Source organism: Cavia porcellus, unplaced genomic scaffold (genome assembly GCF_034190915.1).
Source record: "Cavia porcellus strain 051 isolate PalLab524CR breed Dunkin Hartley unplaced genomic scaffold, mCavPor4.1 scaffold_2, whole genome shotgun sequence".
In the NCBI taxonomy this organism is placed as follows: Eukaryota; Metazoa; Chordata; class Mammalia; order Rodentia; family Caviidae; genus Cavia; species Cavia porcellus.
Window position 1 is genome coordinate 8,144,720 of NW_026947485.1, and position 15,218 is coordinate 8,159,937.

At 45.2% G+C, this 15,218-nt stretch overlaps 1 protein-coding gene across 3 annotated transcripts in view; it reads left to right on the forward strand.

Annotated features, from left to right (window-relative positions):
* Gsap (gamma-secretase activating protein) overlaps positions 1-15,218 on the forward strand; it is a 75,308-nt gene that overhangs the window by 25,753 nt on the left and 34,337 nt on the right. For all 3 annotated transcript variants that reach the window (XR_010043656.1, XM_063237620.1, XM_063237623.1), the window contains exons 9-15: positions 176-280; positions 662-721; positions 1,566-1,609; positions 2,413-2,498; positions 10,309-10,386; positions 11,710-11,787; positions 15,104-15,196. Coding sequence is in view for 2 of the 3 variants with exons in the window: in XM_063237620.1 (XP_063093690.1) it covers positions 176-280; positions 662-721; positions 1,566-1,609; positions 2,413-2,498; positions 10,309-10,386; positions 11,710-11,787; positions 15,104-15,196 (544 nt within the window). In the remaining variant the exon portion in view is untranslated. The remainder of the gene's footprint in view (positions 1-175; positions 281-661; positions 722-1,565; positions 1,610-2,412; positions 2,499-10,308; positions 10,387-11,709; positions 11,788-15,103; positions 15,197-15,218) is intronic.

The window sequence follows — 15,218 nt, forward strand, 5'->3', positions numbered from 1 at the left end:
AAGTAATACTGCTTACCATTTTTGTGGAAAGACTGGGTGTTCATCAGAGGTGGGAGAAGTGCTCACAATAAATGGAAATATTTATATGTATCCTAGAGGGAACATGTAAAATAATAATTCCAGATAGGTTCCTTTAAAATAGCCGTGTACTTATAACATCTTTTTGCTTCCTCAGGTAATTAAAAATTCTTGCCATCTCCCGAGAGACAGAATAGTTGAGGATTTTGTTTGGGCTCAGTGGGATATGCCAGGACAGAGATTATACTACATTGACGTAAAGGTAAAAAGTATCCCGTGGGCATCCCTTTAATAGGAATAATGAACTTTTGACATTATCATCACCGCTGTCCTTTATCGATCATTACATTTTCCTTATTGAGCACAATCAGGGAAGGTTTATTAAAATAATGAAAAAGTTTTCATGAGTCCTTGTTGCGAATCTTATTTTGTGTGTCCATGTGCAGTGCCGGAGACTGAACCCACGGTCTCCCACGTGCGGGGCACGTGTTCTGCCACGAGCCACAGCCTCAGTTCGTCTGGGCTGCTTCTCGACTGCTTCCTCCTCTCTTTCCCTCTCGCCTCCCTCCCCTCTCTTTTCCTAGTGTTTTTGTCCTTGGTTTTATTTGGGATAGGTAATACCTCACGATGTTTTCTCTCGTAGAAATCAAGGACTGTCTTAAAATGCATCCAGTTTAATGCGGATGAGCGCTTTACCTTAATGGTGAGTCCGGAGAGTGATTGGCCCTTTTGGGAGAGTTGCTGTCCTGAACAGCAGTTTAGCACCTTGGCTGCTGTGTTGGTACCTGTGGGAGCAAGTAGAAGAGCGCCTGCTACCTGGAGGCCTCGGCCCTGCCCCAGATGCTCAGTTCTACAGGGGACGAGAGGCACACACATGATGTCACTGTGAAAGAGACAAGCGTCCTGGAGTGGAGCTCCCTGGGGGGGTGAAGGCGGGGTCCATAGCAGAGAGCTTTCGGTGGCTGCTATTTAACCCAAAAAGACTTGTGCACTGGGGGATTTGAGGGTAATGAGAGGGTCCGGTTTGGTTAGTGAGAACATAGCATTAGCCCTAGAAAGGCTCCTGCAAGCATTGGCCCGTGCTAAGGTGTCACCCTGTCTGTCTGAGACACTATGCCCTGATTCTTGCTGAGAACTAGAACGGGCATCCAGCGCAGAGCAAGGTGACAGCATGAGAAATGAGAATTTCTCCCTCCTCTGTCTTCTATGGGTGCCCTCACTGTCCTTCTAAAGCTGCCCAGCCTCCCTTACTGGACTGGCCACCTGTGACTTGTAAGAGGCGATGGGGTCAGTTGCCCTACACGCTGCCCATTTGTGATGGTCGCACCTAAGGGAACTTTTGCCAGGTGTGAGCTCCTCCCCAGCTCAGCCTGCGACCGCGTGCCTGGGCCTAGTCCTGTGGACCCCTGGGCAGAGGATTCGGGCTTCACCTTAATGAAGGTGAAGGACTGTCAGGCGGGCCAAGCGTCACAGTGTCACCCTTCACTGAGTGCCACTGTTCCGGTTCATTTTCTCCTGATTTTATTTATTTATTTATTTTTTGGCAGTTTGAAACACCCCTGGATATACCATTAAGTGGCTCTGAATTTACGTAAGTTATTCCATTAATTTTTATAGACACAGCATAATTACACTTATTCCAATGTGTGATATGCAGGTAAAAGAGCAGTCTGGTATTCTATGTGCATCCTTTTCATAGTTTTTCTCTGTTGGAGATATAAACAGCTTACCAAGCATGAACACAGGTGTCTATAGGTGACACCAGCTGTGCTGACTTTCTCAGCCATGCGTTTCCCTTTGTTCTGATGTGTGGAAGTGCTCTTCTTCCCGTGATTAGGTAAAAAGTTTCAGAGAGAGAGAGAGTTAGAGCCCAACATCAAAACCTTTTTCTTATTGTCAGGAGGGTGCAGCAGGTTAATCCGCTTGCAGCTCAGCCGAGTATATTGCTTTGGTTTCTTTTTTTCTGTTTTTCTTTTTGCATGAAAGGCAAGCTTGCTTGCTTTTCTGGAGTACTTTATACATAGTAAAAATGCAAAAGATTTTTAGAAAAAAAAATAAGGCTATCAAAGCACAGGAGAAATGAAAGTCTGAATTAGAAGATGGTTGCATATTTTACTAGCTTTATTGCATCATATATATTTAGTTGTGCTTAGTTTTGAAGGATGATGTATCAGAGTGTATTTATTCTATGTCACAAAAAGTTATAAAAATGTCAGTTGTAATAGATTTTTCTTCTAAACCGGTTATGTACTGTGTATTTAATGAAACATTATAGTACTTGAATTTCTCAAGGCTGTGTCCCTACTTCTGGGGTATGTGATAACAGCTCCTCTCATAGAGGAAGGAATGTATTTATAAATGCATTCCACAATTTCTTTTCCTTTGTGTTCCTAGGCTTGTCAATTTTGGATGTGGCTATCATGAAGAGCAAGAGAAATTGTCCAAACACCTGGCTCTCTATGTTTTTACCAACTGTACAGGTAGAAACCAGGGTTATATTTATTAATTTATTCATGTATACTTGAGTTTGATATAAAATTTAGTTACTGTTGAGCTGTATTCCCTGAGAATAATATAAAGCAGCCACCTTATTACATAGTAATCATGTAGATATAAACATACACACACATATAATATATTAAATTATCTTCACTATAATTTTGCATGCATGCATTTCATCTGTGCAAGGTTATCACAGCTGGCAGGATTATCGTTCTAGTAGTTATGTGTATTGTTTTAGTAGAGATGGTGGATTTGTATTTAATCAACTTAAGTATTGTCACCTGCTCCATCCTCTCACAGGGGACGCCTGGGATGGAGCCGCTCTGTGTGTCTAGTGTTTCGGTTCTAAGCCCACAAGCTTGGCTTCACACTTGATAATCTCCTGTCCTTACACACAGAGCTTGGCATGAAGTTATTGGTTATGGTGTCCTACTCCGTCACACCTGTTCTTTGTAGAAAGAGAAAATGGAAAGGGAGAAAAGAATACCTGAAAGTGAGAGGCGAGGAGAATGATTAAATTAAATAAATGGAGTAAAAACCCTCATTACTCAATAACCATCTAACTAATGAACTCTAGAAATGAAGCCGATGGCCATTTTTAACATTCCAGTGTGAGCGGACATTTACTACATAGGTAGCCCTTGGATTGAGATTGCACCCCTTTTATGAATAGGTATAGTTATATAAATGAAAATAAAAAATTGTGTTTCTTTAAGACCAAATTTTTGTGGCCTTCACCCATTAAGTGGACCATCACTGAACACCCAGTGTGCGCTGGTTTTGGGGGTGCAGTGATGAGCAAAACTGACCCAGTTTTTATTAGAGCAGAGGTCACCGTTCTGTGTGGATTCGGGACATTTCCTGAGTGGGCACAGAGTGTTTCAGCAGACTCCTGATGAATACCATGAGTGAGAGCCTACGGGGCGGAGCTGGCTGGGAGACACTGGTGCCCTCCTGGAGCCCAGGTCGCCCTGCTCTGCTGTTCCCCGCCCTCCCAGTCACCCCAGCCCAGCCCAGCCCATCTCTATCACGCAGTTGTAGTCCTTTAGCACTGCCCACTTCTTCCTGTCCAGCCTCACAAGGCCCTGCATAAAGCAGCCCTGGGAAGATGAAAGGAGGGGACTCGAGTTGGAGGACACAGAGGGGGACAGCACTGTGAGAGGCAGCTGGGAGGGAGGAGGCGTCAGAACATGCAGGATTTTACCCTAAGAATCTAAGAGTTGTGAGATAGTTTTTTGTGCCGAGGATTGAACTCACAGCCTTTGCCTGAGCTATGTCCTCAGCCATTCTCCTATTTTTAAATTTCGAGACAGGGTCTCTCTAAGTCACTAAGGTGCCAGGCTGGGATTGAACTTGTGACCTTCTTGGCTCAGCCTCCCAGGGGGATTACAGGCATCCACCACCACACAGGCACAGGCATTTTCTTTTCTTAGGACAATTTAGTTTCAGAATGCCGAAGCATCCCAGAGTTCCAGAGGATGTGGAACTTTTATTTAATCAGATCATTCGTAGTATTTTATAATTCTCTCCATATAAAGTTACCAGCTTCTTTTTAACTGAAAAATTTAAAAAGTAAATTTTATCTGAGTACAGTGGTGCACACCTGCAATTCCAGCTACTCAGGAGACTGAGGCAGGAGATCACAAGTTCAAGGCCAAGTTGGACAACTTAAGGAGACCCTGTCTCCATGGTGGGGGTTTACAGACATCATAACACTCTTGCATAATAATGTAGCAAGTATATATCTCCTTATGGACCTGGTTCTCTATAACCTCTGTTCTGCTATCACCAAGGGAAATTAACTGCACCAGTCAGCTAATTTTTTTTTTTGGTATTGGGGATCAAACTCATGACCTTGCACTTGCCAGGCAAGTGCTTATGCAGCTAAATTCCCGGCCTCAGTCTCCTAATTTTTCACATTCCAATTTCCATAATTGTCATCTGTATATGTATTTGTGTGTTTGTGTACAGTTGTATATATTAATAAAATGTGTGTGCCTAAGTTAAAGTCAGAATCCCATCGAGATCCATGCCTTCTGTTGAGTTACGTCTTTGTGTTCTGTGTCCCTGCCTTGGTCACAGTTCAGTCTGTTGAAGGGTCATTTTTGTCTTGAGAAATGCCCCCTGTATTCTGGACTTGTTGCATTATTTCTGGGTGGAGGCTGATTCTCTCTGTCCTCTGTATTTCCAGTAAAATGGGAAAATGCAGGTCAGTGTCTTAGTGAGATGACTTGCTGGATGGTGATGGTGAACCCTTCAGTGCTCTCAATCATAAAGACAGCCTATGGTGACACACATGCCAGAGGTTTTCCACCCCTGTAGTGGGGTGGTTAATTGCATTTGCATCACAGCAGATGGCACCTGAGGTAGGAGATGCCACTGTTAGCCATACAGGTTTGGTCACCTGGTCAAGGGGTAACCGCTGTGGGTCTCCCTCACAGATGGCATCTTGACCTCTGAATGAGGAGCCACGGGTTGATGCTTTGGCACACGTGACTGCCCTGCTGTGAGAAGTGTTCCCAGGCAGCAATATCTTAAATGTTTGTCCTTGAGGGCTCACTGGTGTTGGGGAAGGGTGAGTGGAGGAGGCCAGAGAAAACGTGGGAGCTCAGCAGTTGGGTGTGATGATGGGGCTTCCCCTGTGGTAGGCAGCAGAGGGATGGAGGAGGGTGGCTTTGGGACAAGGCTTGGAGAGGACACCAGAGGCCTTGCTGTGAAGTACGTGGAGAGGAGCTGCTCCAGCCAATAGGTGATGTGGGAGGGGCCTGGGAAGGGGGACCCCAGCCCTCTCTGGGGACACGCTGCCTGAGATATCTGGGCCTCCAAGAGCAGTCAGAACTCTGATGAGTGAGCAGGGATTTGTCAAAACATAGCTGGCGTTTGATGTCGCAGGATGGGGCAAAGGGAAACAAGTGTGGAGGCCCAGGAGCTGCGGGCAGTGGGGAGTTTCACAGAGGAGGGGAGCACCAGCGGGCAGTGTGCTGGCTGCTGCCCTCTCCCCATGCTGGGGGACCCAGGCTCACTTGTGGCTGTGCTTGGTTGAGGGGACACGGGGTGGAAGGCATCGCAGCAGCACTGCACAGATACCAGATTGGTGAGTGGTGGTCACTTTAAACACCAGCTGAACTGAATCAGCGTGATGCTGAGCGTGGATGGCCCTCCTGAGGACTGTGCCAGCATAGAAAGGAGACCTGGAGAGGAAGAGCAGTGTTGTGGGTTCTTCTAACTGTTGTTGTTTGGAGCCGTTAGTTCTCCTGGAGGAGCTTGTCATGCTGGCTGTCCTGCTATGACCTCTGCTGTTATCATCGAAGGAGCTCGGGTCCTTGTTGCTGAGAGTGGCTGTGGGTCACTTTGGGGGAGCTCTGGTCCTTACTTTGAGCATCGCTTTCTGGCTCTGGAGGGGAAAATGTGTGCTGTTAATCTCCACGGAAAGTTTGTCACGCTGGCTTCCTGATGTGAACTCAGCTGTTCTCATTGTCAGAGGTGCTTGGGCCCTCGTTGTCACTGAGGATGGCTGTGGTGCTTTTCAGGGCAGCTCTGGTCCTTATTTTGAGTGTTGCTTCGTGGCTCCAGCACAGAACCCTCAGCCTGCTGGCACAGCTCCTTCACCCTGCTGGCACAGGCTTTCTGTCTTCCACTGCTGACCTCTGGGCCTTTCCAGCTCAGATCTGTGAAGCACACTTCAAGGAGTCTTGTGTGCTATAGGTTTTCAGCTGGACTCACACAGGACATTGCTGTGGGATCCAGGCCCGCACCTGGTTCTTTAGGTCTTCAGTGTGTAGACAGATTCCCCGCACGTTCTTTGTATTTAACTCCTTAGGTAACCATCATAAAATAATATTATAAATGTCTTGTTGTGTAATTGTTCTCCTTGCAACCCCTGACCACAACACACAAGGCAGAGGTGGGATTCGGGAATATTACTTGTTAGTATAAACTCTCTTGTGTGTCTGAACATTTCCAGGATGTGGTTAGTGTAGAGAGAGAAGAGGAGACACTGCAGACAGGGATCACGGCTGGTGGGATAAACCAAGATCAGAGTGTGGCTCAGGGACCAGCACAGGTTCTGCCCTGGTACCTAGATGTCAATCTGCTGGATAGAAACGGTCATTTTTAGCCCTCAATTCTATGTAGCTTTTTATTCTTTTACATTTTATTCTAATAGGAATTTCTTACAAACAGTGGCAGGTGTAACTTAAAATGAGCTGCCTGTGACATATTTAATAAAATGTTAAGTTTATCTGGCATGAGATGGGAGAGAATTGGGTTTTGCTTGTTTGTTTTGTTTTTTCCTTTCTCAGCAGTGTCCGGGAGAACAGAAATTTTCCTCTTCACCCTGAAACAAAACACAACAAAAAGTCCATTTCCAATGTGATGTTTCCAGACTTAGAATGAAACAAGCTGGAGAAATAATCTTATGACTTTTGACAAGTAGGCTGTTTATGTATTTCCTGGGCTTGTGATTAAAAAATTATTTTTGCTCCGGTGGTTAAAACAAGAGAAATCTAGTCCAGCACAGTAGGCTGGAGAAGGACACTGTTTAATCTAAACATAGGTCCTGCTAGAAGGGAAAGCTTAGGTTCCCGATGGTGCAGAGACCAGGAAACACAGCTCCAGGAACGAACGCCGGCCCTGTGCAGGTCTGGTTATCACACGGATGATGCCAACGTGGTATTTGAAGTTTTGTCACCCTTTGGTCTGCAGCCGTGGGTCGTGCCTGTACAGTACTGTACCTGGGGAGCATCCACAAGTGTGTCCCTTGTCCTTTTGGCTCCTGCCATGCAAGAGCTGCTCCTCACAAGCTCTCACAGTCAGGCCGGCAAAACCAGTCAAAAGAAACCAGTGTAAGAGATGCAGGCCTCACAACATTACAAAGTCAACAGTAGTTACCATAATGCCTTTTGATGTCTTCAAACTAGCTACAGATAACTTCTGATAGAGTAAAAATCAAACAGAACAGAATAGTATGAAAACAATAAAAACAAAACAATGCATGCAGTAAAGGACTTCAAAACAAGCCAACAGCAAATCCAAAATTGCTACCATAATGTATCTTGCTATCTTTGAAATAGCTGCTCCTGCCATCAGATTTGACATAAAGAAATGAAAAGAAAAGAGAATAAAACCCAACCCAACAAAGCAATGGAAATGATATAGGATTTACAAAACAAGACACGGAATCAACAATGGCTGCAAGCCTCAGAAGGAGAAGCCCTGCCAGATGTCACACTGTGTAATGGTCAGATCACTGGCCCTAGCCTGCAATGTTAGTGAAACTCCAGAGCACCACAGGCATCCAATTGCATTTCACCTCCATAGCCATCATCACAGCTAGTGTTTCTCCGGATAGGTTGGTCACTTATGGGGCAGGGAGGGGATGCTGTGGGATGGTACTTCTTGCTTGCCAGCCCACACGATGGAAGGGGCTGGGTCTGGCCACTGCAGTCTGGCGGAAGTCTGAGCATGGTGCTGGTCAGCGAATGGTGCTGACTCACTAGGAGAGGCTAGGGTCTGGCTGCTCTAGTCCGGCAAGCGTCTATGCATGGTACTTGTTCCCAGACTGATGTTAGCATTTTTTATGGCCTTTATGATAATTGTCCCAGGGAAATAATTTCCCTTGGAAAACTTTGTAACGGTTTTCACTGTCTAAGTGGTTTCCTGAAGACTGTGCAGTGGAGAGATGTTATCTTTAACGTCGATGAATATTTATTAAAAGTCTCTGGATATACCATTAAGGATATGCTTTGCTTTGCTTTGTTCAAACTATGACTTCCTCTGATTTATAAATGGCACCAGAATTATTCTGGAGTGACAGCGCTCCCCTTTCTGTCCAGCTATGACCCATTCTGAGAGTCTTATGTGCGTTATCTCATGTAATTCTCACACAAGAACCTCATGATATCAGTTGTATATTTTTGTACAAATGAAAGTGAGGTTTAGAGAATTAAATTAACCTGCCCGAGGCAGTGTACTTAGTAAGCCACAAGCCGATATTCACATGCAGGTGTGCTGAGTTGCATTGGTGGGAAGGTGACTTGGACAATCACGATGGAAACTGTAGGAGACTCCTCAAAACTGAAGCTTGAAATGCCATTCAACCCAGCCTTTCCTCTTCTAGGGATCTAGAAGGTGTCTGGTTAATGTTAGTTACAGACATCGCGTTACAGCCATACGTGTGTGCCCATGTTTGACATGCAGTTCACAATAGCTAAGCTCTAAAAACAGCAGAGATGCCTGTAACAGACAAAGGGATAAAGAAAAAAATACAATCTACATTACCAAAGTGATTGAGGAATTGGGAAAGATAAGGAAGAAAAGCATAAAAAATTCAGGATATGCTACAGATACAAATACATACTCATACCCTAATGCACTGATGTTATATATTGTAAACATCCTGTTAATCTGAAAAAAATATGGTACTTTGCTTTAAAGTTTCTTTATTATTGAAAAGACTCTTTGACTTTTTAAGTCTCTGACAGCAGTTTCTTTCTCTTTGTGTTCTAGAACACAAAAGAGTAGGGTATGAACCAGGTGTGGTGGCGCCTGCCTATAATCTCAGCACTTTGGAGATCGCTGTGATTTTAAAGCCAGCCTGGGCTACACAGTGAGGTCTGTTTCAAAAAACCAAAAACCAGAAAAAAAAAAGTTTTAGCTGAAATATGCTAAGGAGTATTTATTTATTTATCTGTTGAGACAGGGTCTCGCTGAACAGGAGGCTACCCCCTCCTTCCCCCAGTTCTTACTGGATGAAAATAGTCAAAGTGGTTCATGGGATTTTTATAGCTTCTATAATTATTATTTTGCTTATGCCTTAGGAATAATTACCTTTATTCTAAATAGGCCTATTGTAATTTTAAAGGAGATTTATCATTGTGTGCCTAGGAACTATAATAGTTTTTGCTAGAATTGTTAGAATTTTTATTTGAGTTCATTTATGTTTTCAAGCTATTGCAAAATACAGTGTACTTCTAACAGTAATTTTAGCTTTAAAAGCCATTAAAATAGTCATAATTTGCTGGGGATTTAGCTCAGCAGCATAAGTGTCTACTTGGCAAGCACAAGGTCATGAGTTTGATCCCTGGAACCCAAAAAAGTCATAATTGATAAATATAATATCCCAATGTTTACACATGTCCTTAAATAGCCTTCTGAAAGAAGTGGGCCTTTTTTCTACTGTGATTCTTTGATAAAGGAACTAGCAGTATATAATAGAGAAAATACGAAGTCTGTCCCAGTAGCATGGGGATTGATCTACACATCTGTTTTATATTAGCTCTGGGACTGGATAACCTCAGTTTTCCAATATTTCTGTCACATTTTCTTCTACCCAGAAATGTTCAATTTGAGTTAATTTCATAAATGTTGACAGTGGGCTAAACGTACAGGTTGAGAGCATTTCTAATCAGAAATCCAAAATGCTACAGAATTTAAAACTTTTTGAGCCCTAATGTTACCCTTAAAAAGTTTCAGCTTTTGGAACATTTAGCATGCTGGAGTTGATGTCAAGGCTGTGCAGACACGGTCTCCTGTGTTAGGAGTGTGCCACCCCTCAGGCTCCCGCCCTTTGTAGCCTGTCTCAATATGCTGCTGATAATTGTTGATGCTGTAGTTGCTGGTTTGAGAATTCTCAGCAACTTGTTAGTAGACCACCTCTAGCATTTGGGAAATAACCTGGGAGGGAAGATGAGGCTGGACAGCTCACAAGAGTAAGTGGGTGGAAAGCTTCTTTTCTGTTTATCTGATACAGAGTCTTTTAAAGTTTATTGAATATGTTCTTCCTTCCAGGAAGCCTGTGTGTATGTTACAGCCAGAAGTTTGACCCTTGGGAGCAAGTCACATATTCCGTGTTTTATTTTCATGAAGGTAATTTTCATTACGCTTTACTTTGACATAGCAGCCTTTTTCTCAGTCTGTAGTAGAAAATAAGAGATTTCAGAAGTCTTTTTACTTTGCAGTTATCTCATAGTTCTGTGTCTACATAATTCATGTTTCCTGAAGAAAATAAATAATGGTAGCATTGTTAGCTAGATATTATCATGTACCATGAGTTTTATTCTGGCCTGTATCTTTTTCTGGGCCTGTCATGTATTCGTCTAGCGTGTGTTTGTTTACCTTTTAGTTACTAATAATTGGGAAGTATTTATAACTTTAGTGCAGACCATTACAAGAGGTTTTAGTTGAAAGTTTTTACAATCGAGAACTAAACAGGATTCTAAAATATGTTTATTCCATTTCACGCATCTGTGCTCCAACATATTAATATGGCAACAAGTTGTTCTATAGTTGATCACAAGGTGCCTTTTAAAACTTTTAGCCTGAAACATGCCAAGGAGTATTTATTTGTCTTTTGAGATAGGGTCTTGCTGTGTGGTTCAGGCTGGCTTTGAACTCTCTGTGTAGCCAGGCTGGCCTTGAGCTCAGTGGTTCTCCTGCCTTGGCCTCCTGAGTCATGAGTATTTACTTAATCTGCTCATTTCCTCAACCTTAGCATCTGGTTAGTCACAGAATGGGTGCACTTAAAACTTTTAAAGGTTGATTTTTCCTCCAATATGTATAACATCTTATGCCGAGCCTCACAGGGTTCTTTATTCTGCTGGAGGACCTAATAGTAGCTTGGTGTTAAAGACCAAGGTGGAAGAGATTAAAAACTTAGTGGGGAACCTCGAAGTAATGTCAGAACCGGTCGTGTAGGCCTGTTCAAGTCGTGTAGTGTTTGGTGGAAAGTGTTCACGTTTTTCTAAGGATTAGTGTAATGATTAAAACCAGTAAAGAAAACTTTTCTGGAGATTGTTACATAAGCAGAAAGCAAAACCCCGTGTTCTGAGATTGGGCTAATAATCCCTTCCAAAGCCAAAATGGGAGTGCAAGCCACGTGTGTGGCTGTGAGCTGTGCGACAGCCTTCATTGGTCTCCTGGACCGTCAAGAAGGCTCCTTCGGATCCCGCCCTCCTCCAGCAGCCCACCTCTTGGGGTCTCGAGTTCTAGTCCTAGACAGTGCCTGCACATGGACGGCCACCGCAGCACCGGCTTCCGGAGAGCGAGGCCCACAGGAACTCTGGGAGCCAGAAGTCGCTGTCAGCTTGTGTGACTGAAAGTCAGGAGCGGGGCGTGCAGTCCCTGGCTGGGGACAGGTCCAGCTCTGTGGTGGATAACAGGCTTGCTCTGGCTTCCATTCTCCCTCCGCAGGGTACAGAAAGACCTTCACCACTACCCCTAGGAGTGACAGCCCACATGTGACAGAGGACATCACCTTCCTCAACCTCGGTGGGTGTGAGCCGGCCCTGCTCTGACCCCCCCAGTGCCCGCTGCCCTGTCCTCTTCCCTGTGCACCCCGTTTTCTCCCACCTCTCTGAGGTGTGGCTTGGGAAGTCACCATGAGCCTCATGAGGCTCCGTGGAGGGAGAAGGTTTGCTCTGGCTCCACCTGTCCTGCAGCTCCCCAAGCTGGACGGGGAGGAGCTCAGCTTCCCTCTGCCTGGAAGCTGGGCCTGAGCCTTTTTGTCTCTCTGGCAGCAGCCCCTGAGAAGCCACTTGCTAGTATAACAATGGTGACCATGAGTGACAGTATGTCAGGTCAAGCTTTGACTCTCGGGGGCCAGGGTCTTTGGGAAACGGTCCATCCCTTCCTGCTAGCCATGAAACGCTTGTGAGTCCCGTGAATGATGTATGGACCAGTGTGAGCGAGTCGTTTTCACTGAGGAAATCTGGGGGAGGGAGGGTGGGAATTGGGCTTGAGCACCTTAGGGGGACTGTGATGGAGATAGTGAGTGGGGTTTACCATCTCTCCCTGGCAGAAGCAGGTTTTCTAGCCCATTAGTTTGAGAACTGAGTGATGTAACTGTTTCTTGCTCATGTGTGGGTCAGGGCTCAGGGTCTGCAGGAGTTCCAGCCCAGAGCCGCTGATCCTTGATCTCTTCCCCACCCCTGCTCCTGGCCGTCCCCTGTGGTGCTGAAGGTTTAGGGAAGCGAGAGGCGAGACCCCAAAGCCTAAGTGGGCAGGAAGATGTTTCTGTTGAAGGGCGCTACTTGGTGAGGTCAGTGTTTCAAGCTGTCTGGGCCAGAGGTGGCAAGTTTCAGGCGATCTTGGAGGCCGTGGGAAATGGGCGTGGAGAGGCCTGGCCTATTGCTTCCTGAGATAAGGGGAAGAAATCCAGTTCCCTGGCCTGGGCCTTGGTTGTTATCAGCAATCCATCTCACAGTGACGTGGGAAACTTTCCACTGCAAAAACTTCGCATTTCTTGAGGGCAAAGGTACCTTCCTTTCCATCCCCCTGGGAATGATGTGGAAGGCAAGGGACAGGATTTCATCTCGAGGGTAGGACAGAAATAGGAGAGCTGGCCCCCACGGAGGCTCATTTTATTCTGTAGGCACAGAATTGTGCCTGAGGTTTAAACTGGTGTAGAGGGAATTTTGTGACAGCAGTGTTACTTCGGGGGATGCATGTTTTGCCAATAATTGCTCGTATTTTTACCCTATTGATTGAAATATTAGAGAGTTTAACGGCTTTTCCACAAATCCAAAACCCACCGAGAGAAGAGATATGCTTGTCGAGAAAAATAAAATAGCAGGTTCTATAAGCTGTATATTTTACCTAAATTACTATGAACCTTATCACAGTTCTGCTTCGAGATGATCTCCCCACTTTACAGCTGATGAAACTGAGGCTTAGACAGGGTGGGACGTGCACCTGGGGGGTCCTTCGGCCCGACTCAGTGTTTCACTGTCATTCTTAGCGATCAGCACAAACTCAGGGCTTTAAGCAGCACGTTCTGCTGCAGCTCTGGAGGAGAGTTGGGCTGAACTCAAAATGCAGGCAGGATGGTTTCCTCTGGAGATCTAGGGAAGAGGTTGCTCCTCCCCTGCCTTGTCCTCCCTCCCCTCCTCTCCCCTCTGGAGGCTGGGCTTGCTTGTCTCATGGACACGGCCCTGCACCGCTTTGGCCACCATACCTGTCCTCTTCTGCAGTCTGGTCCCCTGCTGGTTTCTTCCTACTGGGGTTTCTGTGCTCCTTTCGGGTCCACCAGTTAGTCTCCCCATCTCCAGACCCTGATCACACCTGCAAGGTCCCTTTTATCACACAGCTTAACAGGCTCTGGAGATGAGCATGTGAACCCTATTTTTTTGTTTTGCTTTGTCTGTGTCTTGGTGTTCCTGGAGACTGACCCCAGGTCCTTCACCCTGGGCTACATCTCCAGCACCTTGTTTCCAGACAAGGTCTTGCAAAGTTGTCCCGGGCTTAGCTAGAATTTGCTGTCCTCCCTCCTCAGCGTCCCAGGATGCAGGATTGCAGCCACGGGCCACCACCCCAGCTTGGCCTGTGAGCAAACTATATGGGCCGTTGCTGAGTTTACCCTGATCTGTGTCCTATGGATTTGATGAGTATCACTCTTCATGTGACACTGCTGCCCTGCACCTCGAGGGACTGCAAGTCCCTGGAGCCCACTCAACAAGTTCAGTAGGACTCCCTCCCCTGTCACAGTGAATATGCCAGGGTGGAACACACTGTTGCCCTTGTCCCAGTGAGACAGGACAAACCTGATTAACTGGTTGAGTGGTCAAGGTTGGGGTCACCCCAGCTCCTTTGGTCAAACCCTTTCCACTGTGCCCCACTGGATCGTTCCTCGTGCTTTTCTGTTAAAGTTGCCATGATAATTAGATAATTACAGTCATCTGTGTTAAGCACTTTTCCATGGCTGTAGCTCCTGAGGACTGAAAAGACACCTAAACCAGTGAGTTAAAGTTTTATATCCTCTTTCTTTTCCACGGACGCCCTATCCTGGCGCTGATTAGCGTGTGTCTTTGCTTCTTAGAGGAATCTAGCCGGTTCATGTAAAATCCAAATATTTCTTCCTTATGAAATTCACTACTAACATGTGAAATTTTCTGGTTTTCTGAGAATCTAGAAAAATTTGGGGCCAGGGTTAACTCCCCCTTCCCGTTGTCAAGAAACGTAATTTTCTATGAGGTCTTAATCTAGGTGCAAATATTGTTGGTCTCAAAATCCATGTGTGGGGACGTGAAGGTGTGGATTCTAAGTCGCTAGCTAGGCAAGGAGATAAATTAGTCCTTCACAGAATGCCAAGATGTCTGTGGATGTTGTCTTAATAGTGTTCATTTAAAAGTTGCTAAACAAAAAAGATAATGGCTATGAGGAGTAAACCAATATGGGAAACTAAATTTTAAAATCTCCCCAAACCGGAAGAAACCTTGAAGAAAATTCCCATTATACGCTATTCCTATCCTAGCAGGTCATGAAATCATCTGTGTCACTTGGTATTTTTATTCTAATGTGCCCTCAGAGACCATTTAGAGTCCATGGTTGACTTAGAAACACAGCTACAGGTATCAGCTAAGGTGACTGTGTCCAGATGTCTGAAGAAAATTTGCCACCAAAGAAATAAATGGACTCTGGCTACTAAAATGAAACATACTGGTGACACCCGGCTTGTCGTCAAATTGGTAGAAAGATTTGTGCTTTGAGAGACTCGAGGGAGAATACAGGTGGTGCATAGCCTTGGGTTTGGTCTGAACCTTCCTGGCTTTTACTGCATGCGGATGGCTTAACTCTTTGTCTTCTGTAGACTATTACGTGGCTGTTTACAGACGCGGCCATTTCCTTCATTTACTGAACATCCAGCATCCAGATTTAGTCTGCCACAGTCTGTTTCTGACAGGTATGGATGTAGGTTTTCTTTC